General features: G+C 41.3%; 1 protein-coding gene across 2 annotated transcripts in view; it reads left to right on the top strand.

Annotated features, from left to right (window-relative positions):
- The window catches only part of LOC109898258 (neuroplastin-like), a 49,374-nt gene that overhangs the window by 11,937 nt on the left and 14,126 nt on the right, over positions 1–23,311 (top strand). For both annotated transcript variants that reach the window (XM_031833004.1, XM_031833005.1), the window contains exon 2: positions 22,850–23,024. In XM_031833004.1, coding sequence (XP_031688864.1) covers positions 22,850–23,024 — 175 coding nt within the window. The remainder of the gene's footprint in view (positions 1–22,849; positions 23,025–23,311) is intronic.

The following is a 23,311-nucleotide window of genomic DNA, read 5'->3' on the forward strand; positions in this document are numbered from 1 at the left end:
TTTGAGTTGTTCTTACACCCATGTTGTGTAGTAACACTGGTCTTTACTGTCTGTTATTCTTACACCCTTGTTGTGTAGTAACACTGGTCTTTACTGTCTGTTGTTCTTACACCCATGTTGTGTAGTAACACTGGTCTTTACTGTCTGTTGTTCTTACACCCATGTTGTGTAGTAACACTGGTCTTTACTGTCTGTTGTTCTTTAGGCCCTTTTTTGACGTGATACATTTCTTTTGATATTTTGCAGACACAACGCAACCTAACTCAAACCCAAAAGAAAGTGCTAACCTACCCCCACCACCCACTACCCTCTCACCCACCCTAGCAGTCCCAACCCCTGACACGCCCCCAAAAGGTAAAATAAAGAAGAAGAAGAAGAACCGGTTAAGGTCTTCAAAAGAGGTCAAGGTCAAACTGGGGGGGGTTATGTTTTTCAAGAGCAAGCAGGTTGGTATTTATAGCTGTATTTTTCTACGGGAACATGCTTAAAAAAGTCACATACATGGATTGTAATTTCCTAATGTTGTTATCTTTTGTAAACAAAACTGGTGGGGGAAAAAATACAGTTATAAATAGTAACGTGCGTTCTCTTTCTCAAACATAACCGTATAAACCCCTCAGCTTTACCTTGACATCATTTTATGACCGTATCTCTAACCCTCTTGTTATACTGCAAACACAAACCCATATGCCTTATTCTAGCTCTGTTTGAACAGAGAGTTTAAATACGTAGCATTTTCTCAGAACACAAACCCATATGCCTTATTCTAGCTCTGTTTGCGACACGTAGCCTAGCAGTTAAGTGCTGTTGGCCCATTAACCGAAAGATCGTTGGTTCAAGTCCCTTAGCCGGCTAGGCGAAAAATCTCTCCATGAGGACTTGAGCCAAGGCACTTAACCCTAATTGCTCCTGTAAGAGTGTCTGCTAAATGCTATCAGTGACCTTGTTCTAACTTCGACTATAGCTCGGTTCATATATTTAACATTTTCTCAGAACCACCTCAAGAAAAGGCCTGAATGGTTCAAAGCTGAATTTATTAATTAGCTGAAATTCGTTATTTTTTGTCTTCCTCAACCACGCTCTGAATGTATTTTATGAGAATGTCACACTAGTAACTGAGAAAATAGCTGAGATGAGGAAAATGCATTTTTCCTTGTTGAAAGATGATTTATTGTATTGCTGTACGAGGTACAGTAGGACTGTAACGATGGGTTTGTGTTGTGTTTTTGACATCTCTTTGTGTAGGGCTATCTGTGTGGTGTGGTGTGGTGTGGTGTGGTGTGGTGTGAGACTGTTAATGAAGCTTGTTTTGTTTGGCAACACTTTACTTTAAATCGGCAGTTTAATGTATTATGATGCCGTTATAAGGGCTGGGAACCGCCAGGGACCTCACAATACGATATTATCACGATATTATCACGATACGATATTATCACGATACGATATTACCACAATTCGATATTATCGCGATACGATATTACCGCGGTACGATATTACCACAATACGATATTATCACGATACGATATTACCACAATATGATATTATCACGATACGATATTACCACAATACGATATTATCACGATACGATATTATCACGGTACAATATTACCCCGATACGATATTATCACGATACGATATTATCACGATACGATATTATCACGATACAATATTATCACGATACGATATTATCACGGTACGATATTATCACGATGCGATATTATCACGGTACGATATTATCACGGTACAATATTACCCCAATACGATATTATCACGGTACGATATTACCACAGTATAATATTATCACAATACGATATTATCACGATACGATATTACCACAATACGATATTATCACGATACGATATTACCACAATGCGATATTATCGCGATACGATATTATCACGATACGGTATTATCACGGTACGATATTATCACGGTACAATGTTACCCCGATACAATATTATCACGATACGATATTATCACGATACGGTATTATCACAGTACGATATTATCACGATACGCTATTATCACGATACGATATTATCACGGTACAATATTATCACGATACGGTATTATCGCGGTACGCTATTACCCCAATACGATATTATCACGATACGATATTGCCACAATACAATATTATCACGATTTGATATTATCGCAATACGATATTACCACAATACGATATTTTATTTCACCTTTATTTAACCAGGTAGGCAAGTTGAGAACAAGTTCTCATTTACCATTGCGACCTGATATTATCACGATACGATATTATCACAATACTTAGGTGCCAATACGATATGTATTGCAATTCTCATGATTCTATATGTTTTGCGAGTCGAAACTGTGATTTTATTGCGATTCTATGTTCCAAACGTATTGCTCACTATATGTCTGCTGCAGAGGGACGAGAGAGAGATGTGAGAAAACTAGTTTTGATCAGTCAGGGAAATAAAAGCGCAAAAAATAAATTGTCTCCCTATTTAAAAAGAAGATGGAGAACAAGTTATGAAGGATAAATATAGGGGTTTTAGTACAGGGACAGCCAACTAGTTATGAAGGATAAATACAGGGGTTTTAGTGCAGGGACAGCCAACTAGTTATGAAGGATACATACAGGGGTTTTAGTGCAGGGACAGCCAACTAGTTATGAAGGATACATACAGGGGTTTTAGTGCAGGGACAGCCAACTAGTTATGAAGGATAAATACAGGGGTTTTAGTGCAGGGACAGCCAACTAGTTATGAAGGATACATACAGGGGTTTTAGTGCAGGGACAGCCAACTAGTTATGAAGGATACATACAGGGGTTTTAGTGCAGGGACAGCCAACTAGTTATGAAGGATACATACAGGGGTTTTAGTGCAGGGACAGACAACTAGTTATGAAGGATAAATATAGGGGTTTTAGTACAGGGACAGCCAACTAGTTATGAAGGATAAATATAGGGGTTTTAGTACAGGGACAGACAACTAGTTATGAAGGATAAATATAGGGGTTTTAGTACAGGGACAGACAACTAGTTATGAAGGATAAATATAGGGGTTTTAGTACAGGGACAGACAACTAGTTATGAAGGATAAATATAGGGGTTTTAGTACAGGGACAGACAACTAGTTATGAAGGATAAATATAGGGGTTTTAGTACAGGGACAGACAACTAGTTATGAAGGATAAATATAGGGGTTTTAGTACAGGGACAGCCAACTAGTTATGAAGGATAAATATAGGGGTTTTAGTACAGGGACAGACAACTAGTTATGAAGGATAAATATAGGGGTTTTAGTGCAGGGACAGCCAACTAGTTATGAAGGATAAATACAGGGGTTTTAGTACAGGGACAGCCAACTAGTTATGAAGGATAAATACAGGGGTTTTAGTGCAGGGACAGCCAACTAGTTATGAAGGATAAATACAGGGGTTTTAGTGCAGGGACAACCAACTAGTTATGAAGGATAAATACAGGGGTTTTAGTACAGGGACAGCCAACTAGTTATGAAGGATAAATACAGGGGTTTTAGTACAGGGACAGCCAACTAGTTATGAAGGATAAATACAGGGGTTTTAGTGCAGGGACAGCCAACTAGTTATGAAGGATAAATACAGGGGTTTTAGTGCAGGGACAGCCAACTAGTTATGAAGGATAAATACAGGGGTTTTAGTGCAGGGACAGCCAACTAGTTATGAAGGATAAATACAGGGGTTTTAGTACAGGGACAGCCAACTAGTTATGAAGGATAAATACAGGGGTTTTAGTACAGGGACAGCCAACTAGTTATGAAGGATAAATACAGGGGTTTTAGTGCAGGGACAGCCAACTAGTTATGAAGGATAAATACAGGGGTTTTAGTGCAGGGACAGCCAACTAGTTATGAAGGATAAATACAGGGGTTTTAGTGCAGGGACAGCCAACTAGTTATGAAGGATAAATACAGGGGTTTTAGTACAGGGACAGCCAACTAGTTATGAAGGATAAAAACAGGGGTTTTAGTGCAGGGACAGCCAACTAGTTATGAAGGATAAATACAGGGGTTTTAGTGCAGGGACAGCCAACTAGTTATGAAGGATAAATACAGGGGTTTTAGTGCAGGGACAGCCAACTAGTTATGAAGGATAAATACAGGGGTTTTAGTGCAGGGACAGCCAACTAGTTATGAAGGATAAATACAGGGGTTTTAGTACAGGGACAGCCAACTAGTTATGAAGGATAAATACTGGGGTTTTAGTACAGGGACAGCCAACTAGTTATGAAGGATAAATACAGGGGTTTTAGTACAGGGACAGCCAACTAGTTATGAAGGATAAATACAGGGGTTTTAGTACTGGGACAGACAACTAGTTATGAAGGATAAATACAGGGGTTTTAGTACAGGGACAGACAACTAGTTATGAAGGATAAATACAGGGGTTTTAGTACAGGGACAGACAACTAGTTATGAAGGATACATACAGGGGTTTTAGTACAGGGACAGACAACTAGTTATGAAGGATAAATACAGGGGTTTTAGTACAGGGACAGACAACTAGTTATGAAGGATAAATACAGGGGTTTTAGTACAGGGACAGACAACTAGTTATGAAGTATACATACAGGGGTTTTAGTACAGGGACAGACAACTAGTTATGAAGGATAAATACAGGGGTTTTAGTACAGGGACAGACAACTAGTTATGAAGGATACATACAGGGGTTTTAGTACAGGGACCGTCACATATCCTGATATGTGACTGTATAGATTTTGTTGACCTCATCACTAGTTATAATGCATTATAAGACTTGTCATGAGCATGTATTCTAACCAAAATATTCTAAAATAAGTTAATATTTTCTAGAAATAGGCATGGGAATAATTGATGAGACAACCCATATTCAAGAGTAGCTTAGGAAAATAACCCCATCTAAAAACTTTTTTTTTTGAATGACCTTAAACCGAGTGAAGCTTTGTGACATCCCTCTGGTAGTGGATCAAAACAAACATAAAACCAACAGACAAACAAACAAACTTGGGGAAACAATAGAAAAATACTGTTTTATCATCTCCTAATGATCCTAACTTAATAACAACCAGATAGTAATTTTACACGGAGAGGCATTACATATTGTTAGCCTCATAATAATACATTATAAAGGCTCATACGTGCTAGCAACAAGTAGTAAAGCCTTCCACTTGCACGCTGTTGGTTCTCCTGTTTATGCCAGAGGCTGGAGGAGGCACCTAGGGGACCTGTCACTATGGAGGCACATCCTCCCTAGAGAGACAGAACACTGAGCTGCAGCAAACTAGACATCTCTCTCATCTCTCTCGCTCTCCCTCTCTGCTCTCTCTCTCTCTGCTCTGCTCTCCTCTCTCTCTCTCTCTGCTCTCCCCCCCCCCCTCTCTCTCTCTCTTCTCTCTCATCTCTCTCGCTCTCCCTCTGTGCTCTCTCTCTCTCTGCTCTGCTCTCCTCTCTCTCTCTCTGCTCCCCCCCCTCTCTCTCTCTCTTCTCTCTCATCTCTCTCGCTCCCTCTCCCTCTCTGCTCTCTCTCCCTCTGCTCTGCTCTCCTCTCTCTCTCTCTCTCTCTCTCTCTGCCCCCCCCTCTCTCTCCTGCTCTCTCTCCTCCCCTCTCTCTTTCTCATTTTCTCCCTCTCTCGCACTCTCTCTATCGCTCTCTTGCTCTGTCTGTCACTCTTTCTCCATCACTCTCCCTCCCTCTCTCCGGCTCTCTCTATCTCTCTCTCTCTGTCTCTCGTGTTCTCTCTCTCTCTCGCACTCTCTTTCTCCCTCTCTCACCCTCTATCACACTCCCTCCCTCCCTCTTTTTTTTCTCTCTATCTCCCTCTCTCTCTCTCTCTCTCTCTCTCTCACTCTCTCTCTCTCTCTTTCTCTCTATCAGACTGCACAGCACAGCACATTGCCTAGCCTCAGCTACCTCCTCTCAGTAGCCGTGTAATCAATTGTTGTTCTCTTCTCCCAGGTCTATTGTTTTTTATATCTCAAAGAGACAGAACTCAACAACATCTTCAGATATCAGTATTGGACTGCTATTTGTACTGAGGGTTCTCTTCGTGTAACCTACTACTGTAGCGTTTGACGAGCTAGTCATCTCTATATTCTGTGAACTATAGATGACGTAATTTATATATGTTTTGTAGGTTGTCAGTGTTTCCAAAGGAAGAGGATGATGTGCAGCATCAGGATGGAAATTACTTGAAGTGATGACAAGGTCATTGATTCACATCCTGTGTCTCTATGACAGACAGTATTTATTTTGCGAGCAAAGCAAAGAACTCATTAACCATGTGTCCTTCCCGTTTCAGCCCTTTTATTGAGCCTCACAATAATAATGTGGATCAGACCTTTTTATCGAGCTCCACAATAATAATGTGGATCAGACCTTTTTATCGAGCTCCACAATAATAATGTGGATCAGACCTTTTTATCGAGCTCCACATGAATAATGTGGATCATTTCTGAGAAAAGAGGCATTTGCAAATTGTTGATCTTTATGTAATACTACTCAGTTGCTGCCTGGCTGGTGGCATTGTAGATTACATCAGATTGTAGCCTCTTTTATTAATTCACACTGGGAATTAGCTTGCCATCTTGGCCGCAACATAAATACGTACAAGACTTTTTGCACAGTGTATTCTGTCGGTGTACTAGCAATCAAATTCAATCGGCCAATCAAATGCATTTTATAAAGTTGTTATTTACATCAGTAGTTGTCACAATGGGCTTTACAGATACCTAGCTTAAAACCCCAAAGAGCAAGGAATGCAGATGCACAGTGACTAGCATCAGGGTTGGGGTCAATTCTGAATTTAATTAAATTCAACCCATGAATTGAAATTTGAATGTGAATTAGCCACACACCACAGGAAGCAGAATTTGAATTGAATTTGAAATAAATTCAAACCAATTCAAATAAATTTTAACTGGAAACTTGTAAGTATCATTCCTTTGACAAATATTTTGACAGAAGCATCTGTCACCTCTAAATAATACAGATACCATTTCAAATATTAGCTTGATGATAATAGCTTGATGATAATCGAAGATGTCAAGCAGTATTTGGTTTCTATTGTTGTCATGAGATTTTAGATTCCCTTTCGTTGTGTTCTGAGTGGTTGATCTAATGTATTCTGGAAAAGGTATTTTTCTAATATTTTTCTAATATTTTATAACTTAATAATTTCAATTATTGAAGACAGCCTATACAATGATCTTACAATATTTCCACATCACTGTAATTGTTATAAACTTGTTGAAGGAGAATTGAGTTTTAAAAATGAAATGTTTAAAGAACATGTTAAACTTAGTATTGATAGCATGATATAAAAATAACGTTTTACACATTTTGTTACGTTACAGCCTTATTCTAAAAAAGGATTCGATTAGATTTCCCTCATCAATATACACACAATACCCCATAATGACAAAGCAAAAACTGGATTTTAGATTTTTTTTCAAACTGAAATATTCTATTTACATAAGTATTCAGTACCTTTTTGAAACACCGTTGGCAGCAACTACAGCCTCGAGTCGTCTTGGGTACACCTGAGTCGTCTTGGGTACACCTGAGTCGTCTTGGGTACTCCTGAGTCGTCTCGGGTACACCTGAGTCGTCTTGGGTACACCTGAGTCGTCTTGGGTACACCTGAGTCGTCTTGGGTACACCTGAGTCGTCTTGGGTACACCTGAGTCGTCTTGGGTACACCTGTATTTGGGGAGTTTCTCCCATTCTTCTCCGATGATCCTCTCAAGCTCTGTCAGGTTGGATGGGGAGCATCGCTGTACAGCTATTTTCAGGTCTCTCCAGAGATGTTAGATCGGGTTCAAGTCCAGGTTCAAGTTGTAGAAACATCTCAAGGATGATCAATGGAAACAGGATGCAACCTGAGCTCAATTTCGAGTCTCATAGCAAAGGGTCTGAATACTTCTGTAAATACACATATATGTATTTTTATTTTCTATACATTTGCAAAAATGTCTGTTTTTGATTGGTCATTATATTATTTATTTATTTAACCTTTATTTAACCAGGAAGGGCTCATTGAGAATTAAAATCTCTTTTTCAAGAGCGTCCTGGCCAAGATAGGCAGCACCAAGCCATTACAAAAACAACATGAAAAACAACAAGTAATCCAGTGAAAACCATAGAATTCACAAGAGTATAACGAAATCAAAATCAGCTAATTAAAAACATTGACAGGTCAGGGAATCAGTCTTATTCTAAATAAGGCTGAAACATAACAAAATGTTGAAAAAGGGAAGGGGGTCTGAATACTTTCTGAATGCACTGTACCCTAATTCATATTCTATTCAAATTCTGCTTCCTGTTGGGTTCAATTCAATAATTAAATTGGAATTAATGACCAATTCGCAACTCAATTCTGAATTGACCCCAACCCTGACTAGCAGTTGACTAAGGGAGCCAGCCAGTCAGTGCTATAGTTAATGAACCAGCAATAGCAGTAATTCATGTACAGGTTCAAATCGTGAGTCGGTATGAAAGACATCATTTCTCTTCGAAGCAAAGCACTCAAAAAATCTGCCCTCATCCAACATAATGTGGATCATTTCAAAAGAGAGGCATTTTAAAAGAGGCATTTGTTATGCAATTACTATATGTACTAGACTACCAGAGATCAAATCAAATCAAATTGTCACATGCGCCAAATACAACAGATGTAGACATTACAGTGAAATACTAACTTACAAGCCCTTAACCAACAATGCAGTTTTAAGAAAAATAAGTGTTAAGTAAAAAAATTACAAATAAAAGTAACAAATAATTAAAGAGCTAAAATAACAATAGTGAGGCTATATACAGGGGTACCAGTACAGAGTCATTGTGGAGGCGATATACAGGGGGTACCAGTACAGAGTCAATGTGGAGGCTATATACAGGGGGTACTGGTACAGAGTCAATGTGGAGGCTATATACAGGGGGTACCGGTACAGAGTCAATGTGGAGGCTATATACAGGGGGTACCAGTACAGAGTCAATGTGGAGGCTATATACAGGGGGTACCAGTACAGAGTCAATGTGGAGGCTATATACAGGGGTACTGGTACAGAGTCAATGTGGAGGCTATATACAGGGTGTACCGGTACAGAGTCAATGTGGAGGCTATATACAGGGGGTACCGGTACAGAGTCAATGTACGGGGGGGCACCGGTTAGTCGAGGCAATTGAGGTAATATGTACAGTACTTGTAGGTAGAGTTAAACTGACTATGCATAGATAATTAACAGAGAGTAGCAGCAGCGTAAAAGAGGGGGACAGAGGCAATGCAAATAGTCTGGGTAGCCATTTGGCTAGCTGTTCCGGAGTCTTATGGCTTGGGGGGTCAAAGCTGTTAAGAAGCCTTTTGGACCTAGACTATCACTTGCCATGTGGTAGCAGTGAGCAGTCTATGACTAGGGTGGCTGGAGCCTTTGACAATTTTTAGGGCCTTTCTCTGACACCGCCTGGTATAGAGGTCCTGGATGGCAGGAAACTTGGCCCCGGTGATGTACTGGGCCGTACACACTACCCGCTGTAGTGCCTTGCGGTCGGAAGCCGAGCAGTTGCCGTGCTAGGCGGTGATGCAACCAGTGGTGTAGCTCTCGATGGTGCAGCTGTTGAACTTTTTGAGAATCTGAGGACCCATGCCAAATCTTTTCAATCTTCTGATGGTCTATAATGTTTGTAGACCTTGTAGTTGGTTAATAGTATAACTGCTATTGGGTAATGGTATTACTGTCTTACTGCCTGGCTGGCTGCATTGTGGATGTGAGCAGCATTATGATTCAGACACAAGCCCAGAAACGTCATTAGAGGACAAGTATTGCATCCCAAACTGCACCCTATTCACTATTTAGTGCACTATTTGAGTCCCTATTCCCTATTTAGTGCACTATTTGGGTGTCATTTGGGATGCAAACACTGTTTTTTCAAATGCGGTGATATGCATGATGACAAAGTCACGGGTTCAAATGTTCAGTTGCTATGGCAGTACTGTTATTTTTCTGTTCCCCCAAAAAAGTAGTGCACGACATAGGGTGCCATTTGGGCCTCATTAGGCATCCTCAGTGTCGGGGGATAGGAATGACTATTGAATGACAATGTCTCAGAAATAACAGGTATAGAAATTCGAGATCGTATTGAGGTCACTGCCAACTGATACTCAGACAGTGAATGTTGACGTTTACGGTTACACAGTATGCCCGTGGTAGTCTCTTCTGGATGATTTAATATTAATACTAATTATAGATAATAATCGTATTAATACTCTATAAATAATATAGAGGATTTATTATAATGAACTAAAAAAAAAGACGTGTTTTTTTTCTCCTGTAGAACATTTAAAAAAAGAAATGTTTTACCTTTATTTAACTAGGCTAGTGTCATGATGTTACCTCTCTGGGTACAGCGAGCACCATCCCCCTCTCTCTGCTCCTTCAACCAGGCTGCTGTGGGCAGAGAGGTCGTAAATTCCTAGGGAAGATTCTGCCTCATGGACACACAATATAGAGACAGAGTGAAGTTTCATAGAGAACAAAGGAATTTCTTCCACCTCACAGAACTTGAGGTCCGAACAACATTTATGTTCTGGAGAAGGTAGAAAAGATCGGTGAAGAATCCAGCTACGAACTGGTCCGTTTGGTACAAGTTTGTAAAACTCATGGGAGACGGTGTGGCCACATTACCATAATGCTGTTTATATAATAGCCTCAGATATGAGGTTTACATCTAATTGCTGTATAAGATGAATGAGTGAGGATGATACTGTTTGTAAAATTGTGTAATGTGATTTTGGACTGTTTAATGAAGGATACTCCAATTCCCTTTTGAGTTTAACTAAATCAGAGGACCGTCCATGAGCACAGTTATGGTCGGGCATCCTTGGACAGGCCCTTTTCTGCCCTTCCGAATAAAACCCCCACTCGGGTTTTCTATCACCAGCCCATGTTTTTCTCCATTACGAGAGGACAAAGGTTGAGATGATTGCTGAATCTTTTAACCATACCACGTGGTTAAACTCTTAGACTATCAATACCGACAGAATAAGAACAAGTCTTTGATATTAATTACTAGTCTGCAGCTAGGAATTCGGTATCATTGAACGCGAAGACCGACAAAAAAAACAACAACATCCATTTTATAACGACATGAATGAATGTCACTCTGAACTACCCACTCTAACCACGGCAGAGAGAGAGAGAGAGAGAGAGAGAGAGAGAGGACGGAAACTATCCAACAGAAACAAACTTTTCAGCAGAGATCCCGACGACACACTGAGCGTAAATATATATATTGATTGCAATTGTTCCCGAATGAGTGAGCGTTCATGTGCAAAGGATTAGCATTTCAATTGTTATAATTATCATCTGTGTGTTGTCTTCTCAGTTGACCCCCACTTACCTTTTGTACAACAAGCTGCCATGCCGGTTTAGCCCACTAGGGGCACATTCCCTTATCATTTCTTGTAAACATATTTACTTTGTCTGTTTGTTTATGCATTTCTGTGAATTACTTAGTTAGTAAATAAATGATTTAAGACAATTGATGTATGGATGACTCATAGTGAAGACTGGATTCGTGCAGATAACCAACAATTTACGGAATGAGACTAACGTGAGGAAAAATAAATAATTCATTAATTCGAAGACTAATTGATCAGATATAAAATATCTGAAAAGTTATATTAGGAAATTATAACTTTGTAATCTGAATATTTTCCTTGGTTCCCCAACTTCCTAGTTAATTACAGTTACATGATTAATCAGTTTAATCGCGTAATACTAATTAATAAAAACTAAAAGTCTTCATTTAATGATAGTAAAGACACGACACAAGTCAGTTAAGAACAAATTCTTATTTTCAATGACGGCCTAGGAACAGTGGGTTAACCGCCTTGTTAAGGGGCAGAACGACAGATTTTTACCTTGTCAGCTCGGGGGATACGATCTTGCAACCGTTTCGGATTACTAGTCCCAACTAGTCCCAACACTCTAACTACTAAGGTATCCCATTTAGCCGCCCCATTTAGGTCACTGACGGTGTAACACTCTAACTACTAAGGTATCCCATTTAGCCGCCCCATTTAGGTCACTGACGGTGTAACACTCTAACTACTAAGGTATCCCATTTAGCCGCCCCATTTAGGTCACTGACGGTGTAACACTCTAACTACTAAGGTATCCCATTTAGCCGCCCCATTTAGGTCACTGACGGTGTAACACTCTAACTACTAAGGTATCCCATTTAGCCGCCCCATTTAGGTCACTGACGGTGTAACACTCTAACTACTAAGGTATCCCATTTAGCCGCCCCATTTAGGTCACTGACGGTGTAACACAAAGGTTATTACGTTTTTATTGATTTTTTATTTTACTCAGTTGATCGCTGTCTGGTTTCTAACATCACCATATTATTTGCTGTCATATTTTTCTGATTCTGATTGAGTCTACCTTAGCTATATGATTTAACAGTTTACTTCTATTTTTTCTGATTCTGATTGAGTCTACCTTAGCTATATGATTTAACAGTTTACTTCTCTTTTTTCTGATTCTGATTGAGTCTACCTTAGCCTTATGATTTAACATTTTACTTCTCTTTTTTTCCCTCCCAACTGATTCCTTTCGTTTATCCTTTCTCATTCTCTCACCTTTTCATCCATCCTACACACTTACCCTTTATCTCTACCCTCCCCGGCTCACTTGGATGGTTACACACTATTCTCCTTTGGGATGGCAACACTCATCCTCTCCTGTGGATGACAACACTACTCTCTACTCTCCTCCTCTCCTGTGGATGGCAACACTCCTCCTCTCCTGTGGATGGCAACACTCCTCCTCTCCTGTGGATGGCAACACTCCTCCTCTCCTGTGGATGGCAACACTCCTCCTCTCCTGTGGATGGCAACACTCCTCCTCTCCTGTGGATGGCAACACTCCTCCTCTCCTGTGGATGGCAACACTCCTCCTCTCCTGTGGATGGCAACACTCCTCCTCTCCTGTGGATGGCAACACTCCTCCTCTCCTGTGGATGGCAACACTCCTCCTCTCCTGTGGATGACAACACTACTCTCTACTCTCATACTCTCCTGTGGATGGCAACACTCCTCCTCTCCTGTGGATGGATACATTCCTCCTCTCCTGTGGATGACAACACTACTCTCTACTCTCAACCTCTCCTGTGGATGGCAACACTACTCTCTACTCTCATACTCTCCTGTGGATGGCAACACTACTCTCTACTCTCATACTCTCCTGTGGATGACAACACTACTCTCTACTCTCATACTCTCCTGTGGATGGCAACACTACTCTCTACTCTCATACTCTCCTGTGGATGGCAACACTACTCTCTACTCTCATACTCTCCTGTGGATGGCAACACTACTGTCTACTCTCATACTCTCCTGTGGATGACAACACTACTCTCTACTCTCAACCTCTCCTGTGGATGGCAACACTACTCTCTACTCTCATCCTCTCCTGTGGATGGCAACACTACTCTCTACTCTCATCCTCTCGTGTGGATGGCAACACTACTCTCTACTCTCATACTCTCCTGTGGATGGCAACACTCCTCCTCTCCTGTGGATGGATACATTCCTCCTCTCCTGTGGATGACAACACTACTCTCTACTCTCAACCTCTCCTGTGGATGGCAACACTACTCTCTACTCTCATACTCTCCTGTGGATGGCAACACTACTCTCTACTCTCATACTCTCCTGTGGATGACAACACTACTCTCTACTCTCATACTCTCCTGTGGATGGCAACACTACTCTCTACTCTCATACTCTCCTGTGGATGGCAACACTACTCTCTACTCTCATACTCTCCTGTGGATGGCAACACTACTGTCTACTCTCATACTCTCCTGTGGATGACAACACTACTCTCTACTCTCAACCTCTCCTGTGGATGGCAACACTACTCTCTACTCTCATCCTCTCCTGTGGATGGCAACACTACTCTCTACTCTCATCCTCTCGTGTGGATGGCAACACTACTCTCTACTCTCATACTCTCCTGTGGATGACAACACTACTCTCTACTCTCCTCTCCTGTGGATGACAACACTACTCTCTACTCTCATCCTCTCCTGTGGATGGCAACACTACTCTCTACTCTCATCCTCTCCTGTGGATGGCAACACTCCTACTCCACTACTCCACCTCCATAGCTGGCTTTGTGAAGTCTCCCCTGTCTGAGACCAAACTAACAGGCGACACCTTTGAGTTGTACTGTGACGTGGTCGGTAACCCGACCCCAGAGGTCCAGTGGTGGTACTCTGAGATCAACCGGGCCGACTCTTTCCGCCAGCTCTGGGACGGTGCCCGTAAACATCGCGTGTCCATCAACACGGCGTACGGAACCAACGGCGTGAGCGTTCTGGGCGTCACGCTTCTCGGTCTGGAGGATTTTGGGACGTACGAATGTCGGGCCAGTAATGATCCAAGACGTAACGATCTGCACCAAAACTCTGCCTGGATCAGAGCACAAGCTACCATTACTATGCTGCAGAGTGAGTGGTCAGAGACAGTAGAGTAACCCCCACGCCCCTCATGGTTAGCGGCTTCATTAGTAGCCAGTCCCAATTCATCCCTACCCTTCCCCATATTAATCAATCAAATGTATTTATAAAGCCCTTTTTACATCCAGCCTAAAACATCATATTACATTGTATTGTATCATATTGTATCGTATTACATCGTATTGTATCGTATTACATTGTATTGTATTACATCGTATTACATTGTATTGTATCATATTGCATTGTATCGTATTGTATTGTGTTGTATTACATCGTTTTGTATCGTATTACATCATATTATATCGTATTACATCATATTATATCGTATTACATCATATTATATCGTATTACATAGTATTGTATTGTATCGTATCGTATTACATCATATTATATCGTATTACATCATATTATATCGTATTGTATTGTATCGTATCGTATTACATCATATTATATCGTATTATCTCCCAGAGAAATAGAAGTGCAGTGAATGTAAGTAACCCAATCTATGTTCCTTTACCAGTTATCTCCGAGGTTACTGTCTGCAATAAGCATATCCACATAGAATTTAATTCCACTGTTTGCTCTGAAACTGTCTGCCTTAGGAAGAAGCCCACTCACTATTATTGACTCAAATGTAAATGTCACTGACATGTCTACCTCGGAACATGCCTCTCAGAATAGCACTAAAAACAAACAAGCAACCCATAAAAGTGCAAAAAATAGCCCATTTTAACATATGTAGCCTGAGAAACAAGGTTCATGAAATAGACAACTTATTAACATCAGAAAACATTCATATTCGTCCGTCTCTGGAAAAACACTTAGATAGTGCCTTTAAAGAAAGATATTTTATTTCACCTTTATTTAACCAGGTAAACCAGTTGAGAACACCTTTATTTAACCAGGTAAACCAGTTGAGAACACCTTTATTTAACCAGGTAAACCAGTTGAGAACACCTTTATTTAACCAGGTAAACCAGTTGAGAACACCTTTATTTAACCAGGTAAACCAGTTGAGAACACCTTTATTTAACCAGGTAAACCAGTTGAGAACACCTTTATTTAACCAGGTAAACCAGTTGAGAACACCTTTATTTAACCAGGTAAACCAGTTGAGAACACCTTTATTTAACCAGGTAAACCAGTTGAGAACACCTTTATTTAACCAGGTAAACCAGTTGAGAACACCTTTATTTAACCAGGTAAACCAGTTGAGAACAAGTTCTCATTTACAACTGCGACCTGTCATGATACCGTTGATGATACAGTAGTAGCTATACATGGTTATAGAATATACAGGAAAGATAGAAATGCAAATGGAGGAAGTGTTGTCATGTATGTCCAAAGTCATTTTTCTGTTAGGCGTAATATGTAATATAGCTACAGGTTAATCTACCTAAACTAAAGCCTATTCTCAAAGTTGCTATAGAAACCACCAAGTGCTAAAAGTCAGTATTTGGACTAGACAATATGTGTGAAATGTTGGATAATGTCATGTGATATCAACAGAGAGGTATATTTTCTGGGTGACCTAAATATTGACTGGTTGTGATCAAAATGTAATAGCCATATCTAGAAGAAAAAAAGTTTCAAAGACTGGACCTAAAATTGTGTATAAACGATCATACAAGAGGTTTTGCAATGATTTCTATGTCGAAGATGTGAAAAATATTTTGTAGGTTTAATGTGTGTAATGAGGAACATCCGGACGGACGCTGCACTTGAAGCAGTTATGAAACTGCTTCTTCCGGTTACTGATAGGCTCCCATCAAGAAACGAACATTTAAAACTGCCAAATCCCCATGGGATAGATGATGATTTTAAAAACTGTATGGCTGAGAGGGATGAAGCAAAGAGAATAGTAAATAAGTCTGACAACACAGCAGACTGGCAAACACACAGTCAATTGAGAAATCACCTAACTAAACTAAACACAAATGAGAGGAAACTATACTATAGAACAGAGATAGATTATATAAAGAATGATAGTTAAAAGCTCTGGAGTATTTCAATGAAATTCTAGACAAGAAAACAAACTCGGCTCGATCTTCCATCTAGGCAGATGGCTTGTTCATAACAAAACACTTTTTTGTTGGTAAGATTAGCAAACTTGGGTATGGCATGCAAACAAAACATGCTGAACCTTCATATTCATGCATAATGGACCCAATAATGAAAGACAAGCTCTTTGAGTTCTACAAAGTGGGTGTGGAAGAGGTGAAGAATTGTTGCTATCTCTACAAAAATATACTTTTTATATATATTTTTTACCTTTATTTAACTAGGCAAGTCAGTTAAGAACAGAGGCTGGGAAACACACAGTGTTAAATAGAGCCACGACTACATGGAACTCTCTGGTAACCCAGGTAACTCAAACAAGCAATAATACCAGATTAAAAGAACACTTTACCGCACAAAAGGCACTGTGAAGAGCCATTTTATATACCTTGTATTGTAATGTGCACTGTATTATGTATTAGACCTAGATATCGTGTGTATGTGCTGATATGTAGGCTATGTGTGACATTTTAAATGTATGTATTTCAGTCCTTGACTAATAATATTCTGTGTTATGTATTATGTCATGTTTCATGTGGACCCCAGGAAGAGTAGCTGATACCTTTGCAGCAGCTAATGGGGTTCCTAATGAATTGCAAATCACCAACCATACACCCTGAAAATGAATAAATAGCAGAGCTCTCCCTCTGTGCCCCCCCCCATACATCCTGAAAATCAAGAACAATCTCCCTCTGTGCCTAAGCTCCTTAGTTAGCAGCTTCACTAGACCTCCCAGTGTACCCCATGCAGCCTCCTAGGTCTTGTAGCTTCTCGCAGTGTACCCCATACAGCCTCCTAGGTCTTGCAGCATCTCACAGTGTACCCCATACAGCCTCCTAGGTCTTGCAGATTCTCCCAGTGTATCCCATGCAGCCTCCTAGGTATTGCAGCTTCTCCCAGTGTATCCCATGGAGCCTCCGAGGTCTTGCAGCTTACACTGAGACCATAGTGTTAAGTAGAGGTCCCTCCCGTCTACACTGAGACCATAGTGTTTAGTAAGGTTCCCTCCTGTCGTCTACACTGAGACCATAGTGTTTAGTAAGGTTCCCTCCTGTCGTCTACACTGAGACCATAGTGTTTAGTAAGGCTCACTCTTCACTCAACATCCTCTGTTTTCTTCTTTCTCCTTCTCGTAGGCCTACTACCTTATGTTTCTCCCACCTAACCCATCTCACCCACCCTAACCTATCTAACCCACCCTAACCTATCTAACCCATCTCACCCATGTTACCCATCTCACCCACCCCACCCTAACCTAACTAACCTACCTAACCCATCTCACCCAACTAACCCATCTCACCCATCCTAACCTATCTAACCTATCTCACCCATCCTAACCTATCTAACCCATCTCACCCACCCTAACCTCTATAACCCATCTCACCCATCCTAACCTATCTAACCCATCTTACCCAACTAACCCATCTAGCCCATCTTACCCAACTAACCCATCTCACCCACCCTAACCTATCTAACCCATCTCACCCACCCTAACCTATCTAACCCATCTTACCCATCCTAACCTATCTAACCTATCTCACCCATCCTAACCTCTATAACCCATCTTACCCATCCTAACCTATCTAACCCATCTTACCCATCCTAACCTATCTAACCTATCTCACCCATCCTAACCTATCTAACCCATCTCACCCATCCTAACCTATCTAACCCATCTCACCCATCCTAACCTATCTCACCCATCTTACCCATCCTAACCTATCTAACCCCATCTCACCCATCCTAACCTATCTAACCCATCTCACCCATCCTAACCTATCTCACCCATCTTACCCATCCTAACCTATCTAACCCCATCTCACCCATCCTAACCTATCTAACCCATCTCACCCATCCTAACCTATCTAACCCATCTCACCCATCCTAACCTATCTCACCCATCTTACCCATCCTAACCTATCTAACCCCATCTCACCCACCCTCACCTCTATAACCCACCCTAACCTATCTAACCCATCTCACCCATCCTAACCTATCTAACCTATCTCACCCATCCTAACCTATCTAACCTATCTCACCCATCCTAACCTCTATAACCCATCTTACCCACCCTAACCTATCTAACCTATCTCACCCATCCTAACCTCTATAACCCACCCTAACCTATCTCACCCATCCTAACCTCTATAACCCATCTCACCCATCCTAACCTCTATAACCCATCTCACCCATCCTAACCTCTATAACCCATCTCACCCACCCTAACCTCTATAACCCACCCTAACCTATCTAACCTATCTCACCCATCCTAACCTCTATAACCCATCTCACCCATCCTAACCTCTATAACCCATCTCACCCACCCTAACCTCTATAACCCACCCTAACCTATCTAACCTATCTAACCTATCTAACCTATCTCACCCATCCTAACCTCTATAACCCATCTCACCCATCCTAACCTCTATAACCCATCTCACCCACCCTAACCTCTATAACCCACCCTAACCTATCTAACCTATCTCACCCATCCTAACCTCTATAACCCATCTCACCCACCCTAACCTCTATAACCCACCCTAACCTATCTAACCTATCTCACCCATCCTAACCTATCTAACCCCATCTCACCCACCCTAACCTCTATAACCCACCCTAACCTATCTAACCTATCTCACCCACCCTAACCTCTATAACCCACCCTAACCTATCTAACCTATCTAACCTATCTCACCCATCCTAACCTCTATAACCCATCTCACCCATCCTAACCTCTATAACCCATCTCACCCACCCTAACCTCTATAACCCACCCGAACCTATCTAACCTATCTCACCCATCCTAACCTCTATAACCCATCTCACCCACCCTAACCTCTATAACACACCCTAACCTATCTAACCTATCTAACCTATCTAACCTATCTCACCCATCCTAACCTCTATAACCCATCTCACCCATCCTAACCTCTATAACCCATCTCACCCACCCTAACCTCTATAACCCACCCTAACCTATCTAACCTATCTCACCCATCCTAACCTCTATAACCCATCTCACCCACCCTAACCTCTATAACCCACCCTAACCTATCTAACCTATCTCACCCATCCTAACCTATCTAACCCCATCTCACCCACCCTAACCTCTATAACCCACCCTAACCTATCTAACCTATCTCACCCATCCTAACCTCTATAACCCATCTCACCCATCCTAACCTCTATAACCCATCTCACCCATCCTAACCTCTATAACCCATCTCACCCACCCTAACCTCTATAACCCACCCTAACCTATCTAACCTATCTCACCCATCCTAACCTCTATAACCCATCTCACCCACCCTAACCTCTATAACCCACCCTAACCTATCTAACCTATCTCACCCATCCTAACCTATCTAACCCCATCTCACCCACCCTAACCTCTATAACCCACCCTAACCTATCTAACCTATCTCACCCATCCTAACCTCTATAACCCATCTCACCCATCCTAACCTCTATAACCCATCTCACCCACCCTAACCTCTATAACCCACCCTAACCTATCTCACCCATCTGCACTGATACTTTGATTTCCCTTTCATTTTGTCCTTTTGTGTTCTTTCATATTTCATTCTTAGAAATGTTTGTGTATGTTAGGGTAGCGCCACATTTTTAAACATGGGTTTGGACAGTCTCATGTATTTACATTTGAGTCATATTGTAGACACTCTGATCCAGTGAATATGTACTGTATCTATACTGAACAAAAATGTAAATGCAACATGCAACAATTTCAAAGATTTTACTGAGTTACAGTTTATATAAGGAAATCTGTCATTTTAAATAGGCCATAATCTATGGATTTCACATGACTGGGAATACAGATATACATCTTTTGGTCACAGATACCTTAAAAAAAAAAAAGTAGGGGTGTGGATCAGAAAACCAGTCTATCTGGTGTGACCACCATTTGCCTCATGCAGCACAACACAACTCCTTCGCATAGATTTCAGGCTGTTGATCAGGCCTGTTGTGGCCTGTAGAATGTTGTCCCACTCCTCTTCAATGGCTGTGCGAAGTTGCTAGATATTGGCGAGAACTGGAACACACTGTCATACACGTTGATCCAGAGCATCCCAAACATGCTCAGTAGGTGACATGTCTGGTGAGTATGCAGGCCATGGAAGAACTGAGACATTTTCAGCTTCCAGGAATTGCCATGCATTATCACGCTGAAACATGAGGTCATGGCGGCGGATGAATGGCATGTCAATGGGCCTCAGGATCTCGCCATGTTATCCCTGTGCATTCAAATTGCCATCGATAAAATGCAATTGTGTTAATTGTCCGTAGTTTATGTCTGCCCATACCATAACCCCACTGCCACCATGGGGCACTCTGTTCACAGCGTTGACATCAGCAAACCGCTCGCCCACACGACGTCATACACGTGTTCTGCGGTTGTGACGCCGGTTGGACGTGCTGCCAAATTCTCTAAAACGACGTTGGAGGCGGCTTATGGTAGAGATATTAACATTAAATTATCTGTCAAAAGCTCTGGTGGACATTCCTGTAGTCAGCATGCCAATTCCACACTCCCTCAAAACTTGAGTAATCAATCTGTGGCATTGTGTTGGGTGACAAAACTGCACATTTTTAGAGTGGCCCTTTTATTGTGCCCAGCACAAGGTGCACTTGTGTAATGATCATGCTATTTAATCCTGTTCTTGATATGCCACACCTGTCAGGTGCATGGGTTATCTTGTCAAAGGAGAAATGCTCCCTAACAGGAATGTAAATACATTTGTGCACAACCATTTTTGAGAAATAAGCTTTTTTGTGTGTATGGAAAAACTCTGGGATCTTTTATTTCAGCTCATGAAACATAGGACCAACACTTTACATGTTGCGTTTATATTTTTTGTTCAGCATGTATAAATATATATGGTTCTGGGTTACGAAGGACATGGAAACCTATCAAACACTAGCCCTAAATCACTACCCAGTCCCAGAACCCTGACTTCTAACCTTTAACCCCTATGTCAGCTCTATAACCTTCTGTGCTGAATTGCTGGATGCCAAGTAGATTTCAAACCAACACTGACTGCTCTATCTGCAAATCAATGGAGGTAGAGACCAGAGCCATTTATAGACATCCTGTTTATGTGTATGGCTCTGGTATGGGAAAGTACTCATACTTTATGTGTATGGCTCTGGTTGGGGAAAGTACTCATACTGTATGTGTATTGCTCTGGTAGGGGAAAGTACTCATACTTTATGTGTATGGCTCTGGTTGGGGAAAGTACTCATACTGTATGTGTATGGCTCTGGTAGGGGAAAGTACTCATACTGTATGTGTATGGCTCTGGTAGGGGAAAGTACTCATACTGTACAGTATGTGTACGACTCTGGTATGGGAAAGTACTCATACTGTATGTGTATGGCTCTGGTATGGGAAAGTACTCATACTGTATGTGTATGGCTCTGGTAAGGGAAAGTACTCATACTGTATGTGTATGGCTCTGGTTGGGGAAAGTACTCATACTGTATGTGTATGGCTCTGGTAAGGGAAAGTACTCATACTGTATGTGTATGGCTCTGGTAGGGGAAAGTACTCATACTGTATGTGTATGGCTCTGGTAGGGGAAAGTACTCATACTGTATGTGTATGGCTCTGGTTTGGGAAAGTACTTATACAGTATGTGTATGGCTCCGGTATGGGAAAGTACTCATACTGTACAGTATGTGTACAGCTCTGGAATGGGAAAGTACTCATACTGTATGTGTATGGCTCTGGTATGGGAAAGTACTCATACTGTACAGTATGTGTACGGCTATGGAATGGGAAAGTATTCATACTGTATGTGTATGGCTCTGGTATGGGAAAGTACTCATACTGTATGTGTACGACTCTGGTATGGGAAAGTACTCATACTGTATGTGCCTACCACTCATTGTGCTTGTTTGAAGTGAACTACAGGGTTGTTTAGTAACACAAGCCTGTGTGATGTCTCTATCAGGGCTGGGGTCAATTCCATTTCAATTCAGTCAATTCTGGGAGTAGCCTGAAATTCAAATCCAATTTTCCTCATTGCTTTTCAACTAATTTCAATGAACTACATTGGAAATTACAAGAATAAGATACCATTTGAAATGGAATTGACCTTAACCCTGATGTCTTATCGGTGTTTCAGAGCCTTTCATCAACTGAACTGTACATTTTCCTCAATGTTTTTCAGTTAATTGGAAACGTCAGTAACATTCATCTGTTGAATGTATTGAAATGGGATTGAATATTGGAAGTGTTTTATTGGTGTTTCAGAGCCTTCCATCAACTCGTCGGACCACATCATGCTGCCCACTGATCACCACAGCCTGCCCATCACTTTGCAGTGCAACCTAACTTCAGCCCACAGTGCCCACAAGGAGAGCTTCTGGATGAAGAATGGGGAGGAGATCCAAGAGACCCGCGGAGAGAGAGCCAACACTGAGTACTAGTACGTCCCCATCTATAAGAGTTTAACAACAGTCATGGCAGGGAGAGTTTAGATCATTATCTGTCCTCCTATTTCCTTATTTATTTCCTTATATGTAATAAAGCCCTCATTGGTTAATAAAGTAGATCGGTTGGGCCCTCATGTCTCTTCCTCAACTCTTTTTTTGAATTGACATCCTAGTGAATATTTTTGATGATTGATTGGGGGCTTGGAACTCTCCCCTTCAGTCCTATTTAGTGTTGTGTTGAGGATCCCTGGCTGTCACGCTGGAGACCCGGGTTCATTTC

This window comes from Oncorhynchus kisutch, linkage group LG10 (genome assembly GCF_002021735.2).
Source record: "Oncorhynchus kisutch isolate 150728-3 linkage group LG10, Okis_V2, whole genome shotgun sequence".
NCBI lineage: Eukaryota > Metazoa > Chordata > Actinopteri > Salmoniformes > Salmonidae > Oncorhynchus > Oncorhynchus kisutch.